General features: G+C 36.8%; 2 protein-coding genes across 2 annotated transcripts; both read right to left on the bottom strand.

Annotated features, from left to right (window-relative positions):
* Positions 1–6,286: 6,286 nt before the first annotated feature.
* Positions 6,287–7,234, bottom strand: LOC137004257 (olfactory receptor 52E8-like). The gene has a single exon (XM_067364442.1). It carries the CDS (start codon positions 7,232–7,234, stop codon positions 6,287–6,289), a length of 948 nt encoding a protein of 315 aa, XP_067220543.1.
* A 5,489-nt stretch (positions 7,235–12,723) lies between these two features.
* Positions 12,724–13,680, bottom strand: LOC137004256 (olfactory receptor 52E8-like). Its single transcript, XM_067364441.1, has one exon. The coding sequence runs from the start codon at positions 13,678–13,680 to the stop codon at positions 12,724–12,726; it is 957 nt and encodes a 318-aa protein (XP_067220542.1).
* Between the last annotated feature and the right edge of the window lie 1,471 nt (positions 13,681–15,151).

The raw sequence follows: 15,151 nt of genomic DNA, 5'->3' as shown, positions 1-15,151 counted from the left end.
AAACAAATACAAAACAAAAGTAATATAATAAAACATAAAATAAAGTCCAGGCCTGGTCCTCTCTCGTCCTTCACTGTTGTCGCTCCTCCTTTTATGCTACCGGAGCTCCTCCTTGAGAAACTCAAGGCCGGCGCGCCTCCCAGGTGGAGCTCATTAGCTCTCACGCCACCGGCCTCGCGCCGTTCCCTCACGGCTCTCGCCTGCTCTGGTCGCCACAACGTCATACACTTCTTCATCTGAAGGAGACATGGCGACATCACAGTAGCATGGCAATGAGACAGTGTTTAATTTCTCCTTTCAAGGAAAATAGGTTACATTTGTAACCTGAGACATTTCTTTTCAAATGGGAACTCGAACTGTGTCTGAACAAGGCGCTATGGATTTATAACTCTGATAAATCTTGTTCTGTCAAGTCAAAATTTACTAAATCAATAGAAGCATGTATGATCATGAGTATGATTTTGTCCAACTCAATGCACCAACAAGGCCAAACCTCAAAGTACAAAATACATCTACTTCGCTTGATTTAATTATGATAAACACATCTCATAAATATACTTCAACTGGCATATTTTGCAATCTTTCAAAATTTTTTTGAAGAGTATGCTTTTTCCGTATGATCTGAGCAATAGTGATCATGGCAGAGATACTTTTGGCTATAATAAAACTAGAGTCACAAAATTTCATCCAACAACTGTATTTTAAAGTATTTAACCCCTTTGCAATATAAATAATAATAATAAAAAAATAAATAAATAAAAAAAAATACATCATACAGACATGCAACCAACACTCTTCTTATAGAGGTACATGATACAAAGATATCACAAAGATGAAGGAGCACACAATGGTTAATGTCCATATTAAGAATCCAGTCTTCATTCCAGAACAATCATCAATGAATATCAGAAGAATAATCAGTCCAAGTGAGTACCAAACACCTTCCTTACCATCATATCCTATAATAAAGCCCAGTTTGCCTTAAAAAAAACCCTCACCTGTTGTCTTTTACTCTTAATTAGGGTTGTTTTTAGAGTTTCTGCACCCTTAACTCCTTTAGATTATTTTCCATTATCTCTATCCGTGTCTGCTATTTTCTACAATGTAGAATTACATGCTCCACTGATTCTTCTTCCTGAAACCTTCTGATGTTTCCCTACCATTTTTAATGTTTTATTTAGAGCACAATGTCCCAGCCTTAAAATAGTCCAAAATAATACAATTTCCTCTTTCCTGTTTCCACTTCGTACATTCTACCTTATTTACTTTGATACTCTTTTGAATATGGTATAGATTTCTCCCTTTCCCCTATTTATCCCACATTTCTTGCCGCTTTTGTTTAATTTTTTTCCCAGATTATGCAATTCACTTCTGCTTTACTGATTCTTATTTGCATTTCCTTCTTCAATGCCTTCAATTTCCATTCTTCTTTGCCACCTTGTCTTTTTATTCCTACAGCCTTATCCTTCTATGATCTGGGATCTTTCTTCATTAAAACCAGCACATAAAAAAACAAACAAACAAACAAAAAAAACACGTTTGATTATTTCTGGAATTCCACATTTGTTGCACAATCCTGTATTATGTTTACCAATTTTAAAAAGTGATTGATCCAAAGCTGTGTGTTCAATATGAAGTTGAGACATTATCGTGTCATGCCTTTTGCCACAAAATTTTCTAACATTTCCTACTTCTTTATTTATTTCAAATAAGTGTCTTCCCTTTCCTTCCTGTGTCCACAACTCTTGCCATCTATTCTTAACTATCTTTTCAATTAAGCCCTTCATTTCAGCTTTCCCCAGGGTGACATTAACATTTATTCTTGAATACTTTAAAGCCAACTCATCTGCCATTTCATTTCCCCGAATGCCCATGAGCAGGAATCCACAAACAGAAGACTTTTACACCTTAGTGATATATTCTGAACAGGGTCTGAAGAGTTTCTATAAGAATATCCTGTTTTGAGTCAGATCTTACATTTTTTAGACTCGTAAGGATTGATAAAGAATCAGAACAAATCACAACTTGAGGCAAATGTACCTCTTCCACCAACTGAAGGGCCAACTGAATAGCAATCAATTCTGATGAGTAGACAGATGATACTATTAATCTATATATTGTTTCACCAACAAATCTTTAGGAATCTTTCTCTGAAGGTCATTTATTTCTTCCAGTAAGTTTAGGTCGACCACTGGCACTGGGAATAACCATGGAGGTATAGCTGATATTGCCACTGTCTGACTAATTTCATACTCAGAAATTCCCATTCTTTGTGTCTCATTAATAGCATCCCATCCAAAATTTGCTACTTGTGAATATTCATATGCCCAACAGTTCTTAAGAACATCTTTAACAGGGTAACTATTCTTGTGTCCTTTTACTGATATCTAGTAAACCATTTTCAATTGTTGCTACCAAAGGCATTTCTCCCATTCCCACCTGTAACGCAGCAACTGTAGATGTTCTAAAAGCCCAGCAGCAAATTCTTAAAGCCTGTGACTGTATACTTTAAACCTTTTTTTATCTGTGGTGCTGATGAGGAAGAATAAACATTGCTGCCATAATCTATTGTAGATCTTATTACAGCACTATATATTCTTCTTAATGGGGTCTGGTTAGCTCCCCAATCTATCCCAGCCAAGTATTACCTTTATTTACTATATTTTGAATATACTGTATAATCTCAAATAAACATGTTCCCTTTTGAGAGAAACCCACGCTGTGTCGAAGACGACACTATGGGGAAAACCTCTGCGTGATAGCATCTGAAGCACGTGTGATGTTTGCATGGAGTTTGACCAGGGTTTTTGACAAGCAAATGTCTTTTCAATCCACTTATATACAGAGACTATTGTTAAAGATTCCACTAGGTGGTGACAAATAATATAATTGGCTGAATAAGACCTTCGTTAATCTTCTGAACACAAATTAAGATATTTTAGTTGAAATCCGATAGCTCCGTGAGGCCTCTATAGGGAGCAATGACATTTCCTCTCTCAAGATCCATAAAGGTACTAAAAACATATTTAAATCAGTTCATGTGAGTACAGTGGTTCAATATTAATATTATAAAGCGACAAGAATATTTTTGGTGAACTAACCCTTTAAGATTGTGTCAACACTTCAGTAGACAGTAATAAATGCCTTTACCTCTTTAGACAGCCTCTGTTTCTCTTCTTCTCTCAAGGCCCTCCTATAACTTGTTGTTCCTGTTGCTACTGTACTTTTTGCTGCTCTTGCTCTTAAAATTAGCTCTGGTCCCTGAATGCAGACAGATCAACAGTGTTTGTGTACACACACACACACACACACACACACACACACACACACACACACACACACACACACACACACACACACACACACACACCTACACACACACACACACACACACCTACACACACACACACACACAATAATATGTTTATACATTTATTTATTTATTTATTTGTATATTTTTGTTTTAGTTTTTTTTTTATGTTTTAGCATATATACATCCATATTAATAACAGTCTGAGTAAATCTGATTATAGAACTATAAACTCTCAAGTGTTGGCTTTCTAAATATATGTTGGTTATGTGTCTATTTAAAATAACTTATGAGCAGCAACATTTTTATTCTGGGAATGTCATTTATGCCCCTCTTGCCAAATTGAGGGGTTTGCAGTATAATATTCTAATATCGATCTAGCTTACTGCAGTGTGCATCAAGTGTCTCATACCAGCCACTGAGCCACAGAGTAACGTTAACATAGCTTTCAACACACTAAAATGTATTTTTAGCATGACTGTTTTGATCAAGTAAAACAGTGCTGCATTACCTCATAATTTTAATTCATCAAATAAAATGACCGTATGAGTAGTAATTCAGCTCTTCAATGAAGAATGAATTGAAACTTTGAATGAAATAAAATAATGTGAATTTAAGTGATCTTAGGCAACTGTAACAAAGTTCAAGTTCAGGGAAGTAGGATGTGTATGTTAAACATAACTTTAATAGTAAAATGTGCATAAACAACAAAATGAAATGAGCAGCAGTGGCCAACTGTGGCATATAAGCGTAATTAAAACAGCAACATAAAATGTCCGAGGCTCTCGACCTCACCCTGCTTCTCTTACAAGTGTAGGTTGCAGCAGGGATGAATCAGAATCAGACTTCTATAAAAGATGGGTTTATTCGACAAAGGAGCAAAACAGCAACCAAAAACAAATACCAAACAATACCAATAATAAGAACGGACAAGGAGTGCAGGGAAGTGAGTCCAATATAAAGGGTGTGCTAACGATGATGAACAGGTGCAGGGAATCTGGGAAGAGCGGGAGAGATGATGAGGAAGTGAGTGCAGGTGTGGAACAGGAAGGATCATGGGAAATGGAGTCCAGGACAGGCGTGAACTGTAACAGTACCTCCCCCTCCCAGTAGGTGCGTTCTCGCGCCTAAGATGTAACAACAGGGGAGGGGGGGTGGTCGCCCTGGAGATCTAAACACAGGTGAGAGGGGAGGTGCAGACAGGTACGGAGGTCTCCAGTACGAGCCTAGGAGCTCGGGCAGACATGGCGGGTCAGGGGCCGTGGACAGCCATGGAGGTTCAGGAACCCCACCCACATATTCCCCACCCACGGGTCATAGCCCCCCACCACTACCACCACCACCATTTTTTTTTGGGGGGGGGGGGGTTCAGGGGTGGCAGAAAGGACACGTGGAATGGAGCAGGTCCATGAGCTGGAAAGGGCTTGTGGGCTGGAGCAGGCTCATGGGCTGGAAAGGGCTCGTGGGCTGGAGTGGAGTCTGGAGTCAACCCCAGGGAGGATTATGGGAAATGGAGTCTGGGACAGGCGTGAACTGTAACAGTGCCTCCCCCTCCTGGTAACAACAGGGGAGGGGGGCTGGGCGCCCTAGAGACCTACACGCAGGTGAAGGGGGAGGTGCAGAGAGGTACAGAGGTCTCAAGGGCGAGCCTAGGAGCTCGGGCAGTCATGGCGAGTCAGGGGCAGTGGGATGCCATTGCGGGTCAGGAGCCTCGGGCAGCCATGGTGGTTCAGGAGCCCCACCCACATGTTCCCCACCCTACATGTTCCCCACCCACCCCTTTCAATGCTTCTTGCAGCTTTAAATTTATTTTTTTTATTTTTTTATTACAGTCATTTGTTTGAGTCCAAACTGTAATACGAGATAAAATCATTGCATGTACAAAAAGATGAGATGTCTGATTTGAGATGTACTGTCTAATAAGTTTAAAACAGTTTACTTTAGATTATCCCTTACCATTTCTGAAAATGTCAATACAGTGAATGACAACCATCTGTGGTCTCCCAGTGATTTACATTATGTACAGGTTAGCATTATGTGATTAATTTCACAACAAAACAACATGTCTTCATCAACTTTATTTATTTATTTATTTATTCATGCATACCATGATGAAAATAGACTCAGTACCGATTCATTTGTTTTCATGAGTGACTTTCCTTACTTGAATAGTGATCCACACTATTGGAAAAATTAAAAATGTATGACACATTATGTTATATTTATTATAAATATTGTAACTTATTAACATCTCTAAACTATTGAATTGTTACCACAGTCATAAAGTCTTAGAGTGTTGAGAAAATGACCATATTTTGATAATAACACATGTATCAAATAGCCAAGTTGGTTTTGCGTTGTTTACAGAGCCTATAAATAAATTTTAAAAAATTTGGCCACCTAGAATATAATAATTTTCCATGTGCTATTCCATTAAATTCAAATGCTTACTGTACAGCATAATGTGACTATACACAGGTACAAAACATGCCTTGTGTTTTGATTCCCATTTCATACTAGGTGGCCTTAACTACTATGTACATACTTTTAAATTAATCATTTGATACAATGCACTTATTGTGTAAAAAAAAAAAGAACACCTGCATGTAATTACATCTGTAATTAATTTCTGTAATTACATTTATAATTACACTGTTGACCCATCACTTACACCTTAACCCACCCTTAAACCTACCCATACCACCAAACCTGTCCCTGACCTTACCTGTATGCCACCTCAATAGCAGCAAAAGGGATTTGTAATACAATACGAACACAATAAATACATTGCACTTATTTTTTTGATTCAAGTACATAGTTGTTAAGGCCACTTAATATAAAGTGGGACTGAGGCATTTTGTAAAGACATTAACTGCACTCTTTTTTTCTCTGAAACAACAGTTAATTGTATGAAAGGTATGTGTTCTATGTATTATCATGTTGTATTATCAATTTGTTTGTAAAAGCCACTCAGTTTTATAAAGGAAACACTTTTGCATTATTTATAAACTTCAGAAATGTTTGTCTTATTTCTTTTGTTCTCCATCCATAGATTAGTGGATGTAGACAACTTGGGAACAATAAGTATAGGGTGCTTATAAATATACGGTTGCTAGAAGAAATGTTATTCCTTATTCTGTATGACAAAAATGCAATCAAAGCAGAAATCAAACTAAGTGTCATAATTATAATATGAGTAATGCAGGTATTAATGGCCTTTAAATGAGTCTCACCAGATCTAAACACAGAATAGAAAATCACAACATAAGAGGCAGTAATAAGAATAAAATCAGTAGTAGTTATAAGAAAAGCACACAAAAGGCCTACAATATTATTAACAGATATATCACCACATGCTAACTGAACCAACGCCATGTGCTCACAAAAAGAGTGATCGATGACATTTGTCACACAAAAAGACAGTTTCCCAGCCAGAGAGACCATAGTGACTATCAGAAGTCCATTTCTGATAACTGGCACAGCAACATACTTTAGAAAGTTAGGGATTTCCATGTATTTATGATAATGAAGAGGTTTGCATATTGCAAAGTAACGATCCAGTGCCATCCAAAAAAGCAAAGTAGATTGAAATGTCCCAATAAAATGAAGGCCAAACATTTGTATCAAACAACCAGTCAGAGATATCCCACTCCAGTTAAATAAAAAGCTAAGAAGCATATTAGGTACAAAAAATATAGGCATGATCAAGTCTAACACTGCCATAACACCTATTAGTACATACATAGGAGAATGCAGAGACGTTTGAGATTTGATTAAATATATGAGAGTAGTATTTGCTGTGATTGCCAATAAAAGCATCAAAAAGAAAGGGATAAATAAAAAGGGCCTCCATTCTCCTAGGCTGTAGAAACCGATTAATTTGAACTCAGTGAATGAGATATTTTGTGCAGGAAGGTCCTTCATGCTGTAAAACTCTTGTGCACAAAGTGTTCTGTTCAAACAAATGAAGCTGATGAAACTGAGAAGATAAATTATATAGTAGTTGATTATATAGTAGTTATATAGAATTTTCACTTTTTAAAACATCAATATACAGCATTGTCATATGTTTTACTGTTCCAGCAAATATCATCTCTGTAGTGTGAAGCTAATCCATTGCTTCTGCACTGCTAATGCCAATAAAATGAAGAAAAAAAACAAAACAAAAAACAGCTGTACCTTAATATTTTTTTTGTATTATTAAACTGTGATATGTGAACTGTGATGAAAAGTATCAAGTTAAAAAAAAGAAAAAAAAAAGCTACATTTGAATCTTCAGCAAGTCAGAAGTACAGTGAATAATTCACTGTATGACCACCATGAAATTCATATATAACTGCAGTAAACCTGATATGATATTAAATCTATACATACTCATTAATCTGAGCTCTTCTCATTACATTGCTAAATAGATACAATTTATTACTTTTTCAGATGTGTTATATGTTTTACTTGTTAGACTGAAATGAAAGCTTGACACATATCATGGTCTCTTAAAACACTGTTGTGTTCCCATGAGTCTCTGTGTTACTCCCATTGAAGAATATCTCACCGTCACTGTATCATGGGGTTTCAGTTTCTGTGATTCAGAGGAAAGTGTTTTCTGAGTATAGCATGAAAAAAAAAAAAAGATAAGGAATGAAATTGTGCTGTGGTCTATTGTAGAGGAGCATATGTATGTGCCCAGCTTTATATGACACAAAAGAGTCATATGTTTCCCAGTTCAACTGTCTATTAAAACACATTTCACGAGTTCACACTTGCATATAATTAGACAGAGTAAAGGTTAGGCGTATTTGCGCGCTGCCCGGGGGGAGGGCTCTGAGCTCAGAAATTTGGCGGAGAGATGTAAGTCTGCCGTATATATAACTCTTATCATTAACTGAGTTGATTAACTGAATACGCTCCTGTGTTAATTAGGTTAATTATCTGAACACGCTCCTCCTGAGCTTTGTTAATAACACACCCTTAAATAAACTTTTTATAAGGTCAGGATGCATTTTCCCAGGGCCCTATCAACTTTATGAACTTCTATACCTAACCTAATGAAGCTGACCATTTGTAATTCCATTACTCCAGCCATTCTAGTTGAGTTCCCTCTAGTCTATATAATTTACACAGCAAAATCCCTAGTGTTAAATTAACACTGCTCAGTGTTTATATAATGCACAATACAGAGTGTTAAAAGTAACACTGAAACCGTGTTTAACCACCAACACCCTGAAGGCTTTTTTAAATTATTTCACATCTAAGTGGCATACTTAAAAGTAATGGCTTTTTTTTTTTTTATCAATTTACTCATATGTATGTGGGTAGGACTCTCTTTTAAAATCAAGATGCATGCCGGTTAGAAATGTGTCCGAATGTGGAACGCCTTGCTCTGATGTCATGAGTTGTGTCAAAAACTCTTGCAACAGCATCGGATTCTGCAGTCAGGAGCAGTTGCTCTCCACGACCACGCTGATCAAAAGCATGATGGGAAACGACTTGCTGACGACACAGCTTAATGCTCATTGGTTTAAACAGCTGTGATATATTGTTCTCTTTTAATATGTTTAATTTTAAAACTCTAATATTATATTTTTCATGTGAATAAATTATGTGTGAATATTCCCAAATTCTCTTACAGTGCAATCCCTCTATGGGTTATAATTGTTGTCATATTTCTAAAAAAAAAAAATATAAAAACGTCTGTATTAAAGTAAAAATTATTGATAAACACGTCTTTCAAATGGAATAAAGTAAGTACTTTGTGTCTTGTCCCTTACATTTATTTTTATGTAAAAAGCAACAGAACTTAAATTACATCTAGTATATCAACAATACAGTGCATGAGTGTGAATCCAGCGATATCCACCTTTGATCTTGTAGGTGTCTGATCCACTACGAGAAGAGAGAATTGTCCGACTTGCTTGCACTTTTTTTACTCCTCCCCTCACTGCAGCCATCTACTCTTGCCTACATTTTGGGTGAGGTGTGGTGCATCTCAAACGAGCCTTTTGATCAGTGCAGTCGGTGGAGAGTGTCTTAGGTTACACACGTAACCATGGTTCCCTGATAACAGGGAACGTGACACTGCATTGATTGCTATGTGGAATGCCTCCATGTGAACCAGTGTCTTATCAAATCACAAAAATCTTGACAGCCCATGATGTCACCAAGGTGCGAACCGAAAGTATATAAGAAGCTCCTAGAGAACATGTCATCCACTTATCGTCTGCAGGGGCTGTTCAGCAGGCGACCCCGAGGCATGGCAGGGAAACACAGTGTCTCGTTCCCTGTTTTCAGGGAACCATGGTTACATGCGTAACTTGAGACGTTCCTGTTCGAAAGGGAACTCGCACTGCATTGAATGCTATGGGGAATGATATACCCATGCCGCCATGCTGAGGGGGGAGCATGCCAAAGGATGCCAGTTTCAACTGAAATGCCAGAACCACCCTCTCTACGGGTCACAACTGGCCTGTCAGTGACAGCACTCCCTACGATCATATCCCAAGCTACAAGCTTCAAAGAGGCCTCCAAACATGAAAGCCTGCCAAGGCCGCTCAAATGCTTGGGACCAACAGCTTCATATAGAAGGGGTCCCTTTAAGGGAATGTGGCTAGGGAGCCTGAGGGAACCCCAGCCAGTCACTTCTCAGGGGAACATAGTCGACCCCGAATGCCACTTTCCACTTTCTTACTTTACTAATAACCTAGTCTGGCCAGACTCTAGATTACAATTGCCTCTCGAAGAGACATCCAGAAAGAGGGTCTGCAAAATGGCAGTAAACTAACTTAGACTGGATCGTAGAGATGGGCATCCTGGAGAGCAGGACTCAGCATAGTGCTTTTCAACCCTTGCAGCCAAGGAGAGTCATTCTGCTCGATCCTATGATCTACAGAATGCTTATTTTTCAAAGCACTGAGGAGGCTGTGCACTCTAAAGAGACCCTAGTGAGGGGAGTGCTCCCAGCCTGAGAGCTGATCTAACTGGGAGGCCTGATGAGAGGCCTTCATCTGTCTGACCAGACTTAGGGAGCTAAGACAACCCTCAGATGAGGGGAGAATCAAGCTCGAACTGATAGTTAGACCAGGCTGTAGGCTAGAATTAATGGATCTCTCAGCAGAAGGTTCAGAGAGGCCTGCTGTTATAGTCCCTGATTTAAATGTCTAGGAGTCAGAAGAGACACATAACATAATAGATGGACAACAGCTAAAGTGTTACAAATAAATGATTAAATTATTATTTCAACACAAATTGCTCACAAAGGGAACCAAAAATAAGACACGGGGAGTTCAGCAACAAAAGGGGAAAAATAACTCAACTAATAAATCAAGCTGGGACACCCTGCTCCAAACAAAAATTATAAACTGGGTACAGTGGAGGTCATTTCTTTGCTGCCTCTGTTGTGGCATTTGGATGTGTTGCTAGCACTCTCCAACTCGTCACATTGGCTCATCAGAATGATTCGGCTCAGCTACACGATTCAATTCACCAGGCATCCACCGAGGTACAACAGGGTTCTTTTCACCTCAGTAAGAGGGGAAGATTTTGCTGTCCTTCGGGTGGAGATTGCAGTCCTTTTAGCAAAGGACCGGATAGACCTTGTCCCTCCAGCCAAGATGAAGAAAGGGTTCCACAGCTCTTACTTCATCATACCCAAGAAAGGCAGTGAGTTGGGACCAATCTTAGATCTGCACGTTTTGAATCAGCCCTTGTACAAGCTCCCATTCAAGATGCTGAAACACATGCTGACAGACACCAAGATTGGTGTAGAATACACCTGTGTATTCCCCTGGATAGAGCCTCACTCCGTCATTAGTCACTATGGCCGGTAACCTCTCCCTTGTCAGGTAGAGCCCACCACATTGGCTTTTTCCCCTATGTAGTACTTCCCACTAGGTAAGTCCATATGTGACCTCTATTGTCAGTTTTGACACAATGTCTTGTTCCCTCCATCAAAGAATGGATGTTAAAATAATAACCAAGACATTTCTTGTAAAAATGATGTGTGGACTTTAAATAGATCATGCTCTTGAAAATAATAGTTTCATCCCATTTTCATCCCATATATAGCGCTGTTTTACACATGTGCATAAATGCGTAAGGGAAACCTGGAGAATTACTTATGAGGGAGTCTACAATGAATCAAACATCAAATAAAGCAAAATGACAAAGAACAAAAAAGTGAAGTAGTCCTCAGATCATTGCAGCATGTCAGAAAAATTTAATTGCAGAGAAAATGCATATATAGTATATTTGACTATACACCAAGCACTGCATGTTAACGTGATTAAAAAAGTAATGGATTTCTGTTATGTAAATAATTTATAATAATATTAAATACATTAATTGCAATCTCTAATAAATTAATTAGCAGTTATTACTCCATCACCAGCATGTGACTTCATGAAGGACAGTCTTAAATTGTTAAACTAATGTTGTTCAAAAGACAATGGTCTGACCAGTATTTAGAAACGGTCATGACTAGCTAATTTCTGAAGTTTCAACAATGCATCGCACTATGGCGGTTAAGCAGTGCCTTGCATCATTGTACAGGAAACATTCAAGTGTAACCATAACCATAACCCAATACTGTTAAACCATTTCAATTATAAATGATACACCAGCTAGTATTGATTCAGTGTTAACATTGAAGTACTACTGTCATGAGCTCAGTCTGTGTTCCCCTAGTCTTGTGTGGACTTATGTTATTTCCTGTTCTGTGCCATGTTTTATAGTCCTTTGCATTTTTTCTTGTTTCTTGATTAGGTTTTTTATTGTTCCCAGGTGTCTTGTTTGCCAATCACCCCTTGTGTATTTAAACCACAATGTTTCTCGTGTAAATAAATAAAAAATAAAGCGTTTTTCCTTCTCCACTTTCTCTCAAAATGGATTTTTATCACCTATACATGCATAGTGATCAACATCAGATGATGCAAAAACTAATGCAACATACATTTACTAAAAAATATTGAAAATATTTATTAACTCGTATCTACTGAATTGTTTCCACAGTCAAAGTATTACAGTGTTGAGAGCTTACTCCATATTTTGGTCATAACACACGTATTAAATGTAGTAGCCACTTTAGTTTTTTGCAATGTTTACAGATCCTATAGGGCAGGTGTGATATTTCAGAACATTAGTCAGTGGAGCAATTCTGTGCTATTCCATTAAATGTAAATCAAAATGCTGACTGTGCCACAAAATGTGACCATACACTTATGTGCATCACAGATACAATGATTTTTTTATTTTTTATTATTATTATTTTTTTTTATAGAATGTAAATTATACACAGCTCTTGTTTTCTTTGTTTAATATGCATTTTTCCTACAATATATCATACAGCTGTCTTCCATCAGAACAATAGTAATGTATTGATGTATTATCATGTTGTAGTATCTATTCTTTTGTAAAAGCCATTACATTTTTTTAAAAGGGAATACTTGTGCATTGTTTATAAATTTAAGAAATGTTTGCCTTATTTCTTTTGTTCTCCATCCATAGATTAGTGGGTGTAGGCAACTTGGAAAAAATAAGTATAGGATACTTGTAAATATCCGGATGTTGGAAGAAATATTATTCCTTATTCTGTATGACAAAAATGCAGTCAAGGCAGATATCAAACTAACTGATAAGACAATTAGGTGAGTAATGCAGGTGTTCAAGGCCTTCATGTGAGCTTTTCCAGATTTCAACACAGAGATAAACATTACAACATAAGAGATAGTGATTAGAATACAATCCATAGTTGCTATGAGGAAAGCAGACATAAGTCCTACAATATTATTAACAGATATATCTCCACATGCTAACTGAACCAATGCCATGTGCTCACAAAAAGAGTGATCGATGACATTTGTTACACAAAATGACAGTTTCCCAGCCAGAGACACCATAGTGACTATCAGGAATCCATTTCTGATCACAGGTGCAAAAACAAACTTTAGAAAGTTAGGGATTTCCATGTATTTGTGATAATGAAGAGGTTTGCAAATTGCAAAGTAACGGTCCAGTGCCATCCAAAAAAGCAAAGTAATTTGAAATGCTCCAACAAAATGAATACCAAACATTTGTATCAAACAACCTGTCAGAGATATCCCACTCCAATTAAATAAAAAGCTAAGAAGCATATTAGGTACAAAAAATATAGGCATGATCAAGTCTAACACTGCCATAACGCCTATTAGTACATACATAGGAGAATGCAAAGACTTTTGAGTTTTGATTAAATATATTAGAATAGAATTTGCTGTAATTGCCAATAAAAACATCAAGAAGAAGGGGATGAATAAAAAAGGCCTCCATTCTCCTAGGCTGTAGAAACCATTTAATCTGAACTCAGTGAATGAGATATTTTGTGCAGGAAGGTCCTTCATGCTGTAAAACTCTTCTGCACACACAGTGTCCTGTAAAAAAAAAAAAAAAAATGAAGCTAATGAAACTAAGAAGAGAATTTTTACAGTAATTGAAGTTTCACTTCTTACAATATCAATATACAGCATTGTCATGTAAGTTCTACTGTACCAACAAATATCTCTGTAGTGGAAGCAAAACCATTGTTTCTGACAAAAAAAAAAAAAAAAAAAAAACTTTTACCTTAATTTTGATGGTTTTTGGATTGTTATACTGTGATAAAGTACAATGAATGGCGCATCATATGGCAAGCATAAAATTCACATATAGCTGAGTAAACATGATATATTAACTGTACCTACACTCATCAATGTGCTCCCCTCATTAAATTGCTGAATATAAACCTTTTATATATTTTCAGATTAGATGTCTTTTCTTACTTTTAGAGTAAATTGAAAGTTTGACACATATCATGGCCTCTAAATACACTGTTGCATTCCCAGGAGTTTGTGTGCTACTCCCACAGAGCTAATCTCATTTTGCCTTATCATTGTACTACAGTTGTTGTCAAATTATTTTCCAAGTTCTAGAATTTTTGTGATCAACAGTCAAAACAATCACAAATGCAATGCACATCTTAAAAGATATTTAAGGAGAAAAATGAAGTGAAGAAAAAAAAAATGAAGTGAAAAAAAAAAGATATAAGAAAAAAAAGTGTTTGAGTCTAATGTGGATAGTAGTCTGGCAAACTTGTAACTTATAAGATATTAACTAAATTAGACAGGCTTCTGTCAGCTTCTGATGTAGGATTGTCATTTTCCAGGAAGTACTGACAGGACTGGTTAACTTATCAATGTTCATATGGAACAGCACAATGTTTTTGAGAGTGAGTTAAACAATTCTGAAAGCATATACTTAAATTGATAGCAAAAAGCATTCTCTAACAGACCAAAATATTTTGAATTGTGAATGGCAGAAATTTAAATTCGGATGAAGATTTAAAGCAGCTCTAAAAAGATAATAGTGTAATTTATTCCGCTCAAGTCATTTCAGTGTTGATTCAGTTATCAATTATGAAACAAGTTCAACTGCAAAAGGCATCAGTTATTAAACAAATTTGGTCCCACTTTATATTAAGTGGCCTTAACTACTATGTACGTACATATAAATTAATCATTTGATACAATGCACTTATTGTATACATACATGTTTTTACATTGTACTTATATTTTAAAAACACCTGCATGTAATTACATCTGTAATTAATTTCTGTAATTACATTTATAATTACACTGTTGACCCATCCCTTACACCTTACCCCTACCCTTAAACCTACTTATACCACCAAATCTCTCTCTAACCTTACCCATATCCCAATTCAATAGCAGAAAAAGTGTTTTGCAATTCAATATGAACCCAATAAGTACACTGTACTTATTTTTGATGTAAGTACATAGTAGTTAAGGCCACTTAATATAAAGTTGGACCACAAAT

Source organism: Chanodichthys erythropterus, chromosome 17, assembly GCF_024489055.1.
Source record: "Chanodichthys erythropterus isolate Z2021 chromosome 17, ASM2448905v1, whole genome shotgun sequence".
Lineage (NCBI taxonomy): Eukaryota > Metazoa > Chordata > Actinopteri > Cypriniformes > Xenocyprididae > Chanodichthys > Chanodichthys erythropterus.
Note: the sequence above shows the minus strand (reverse complement) of the source record. Positions and strands in the feature narration are given on the sequence as shown.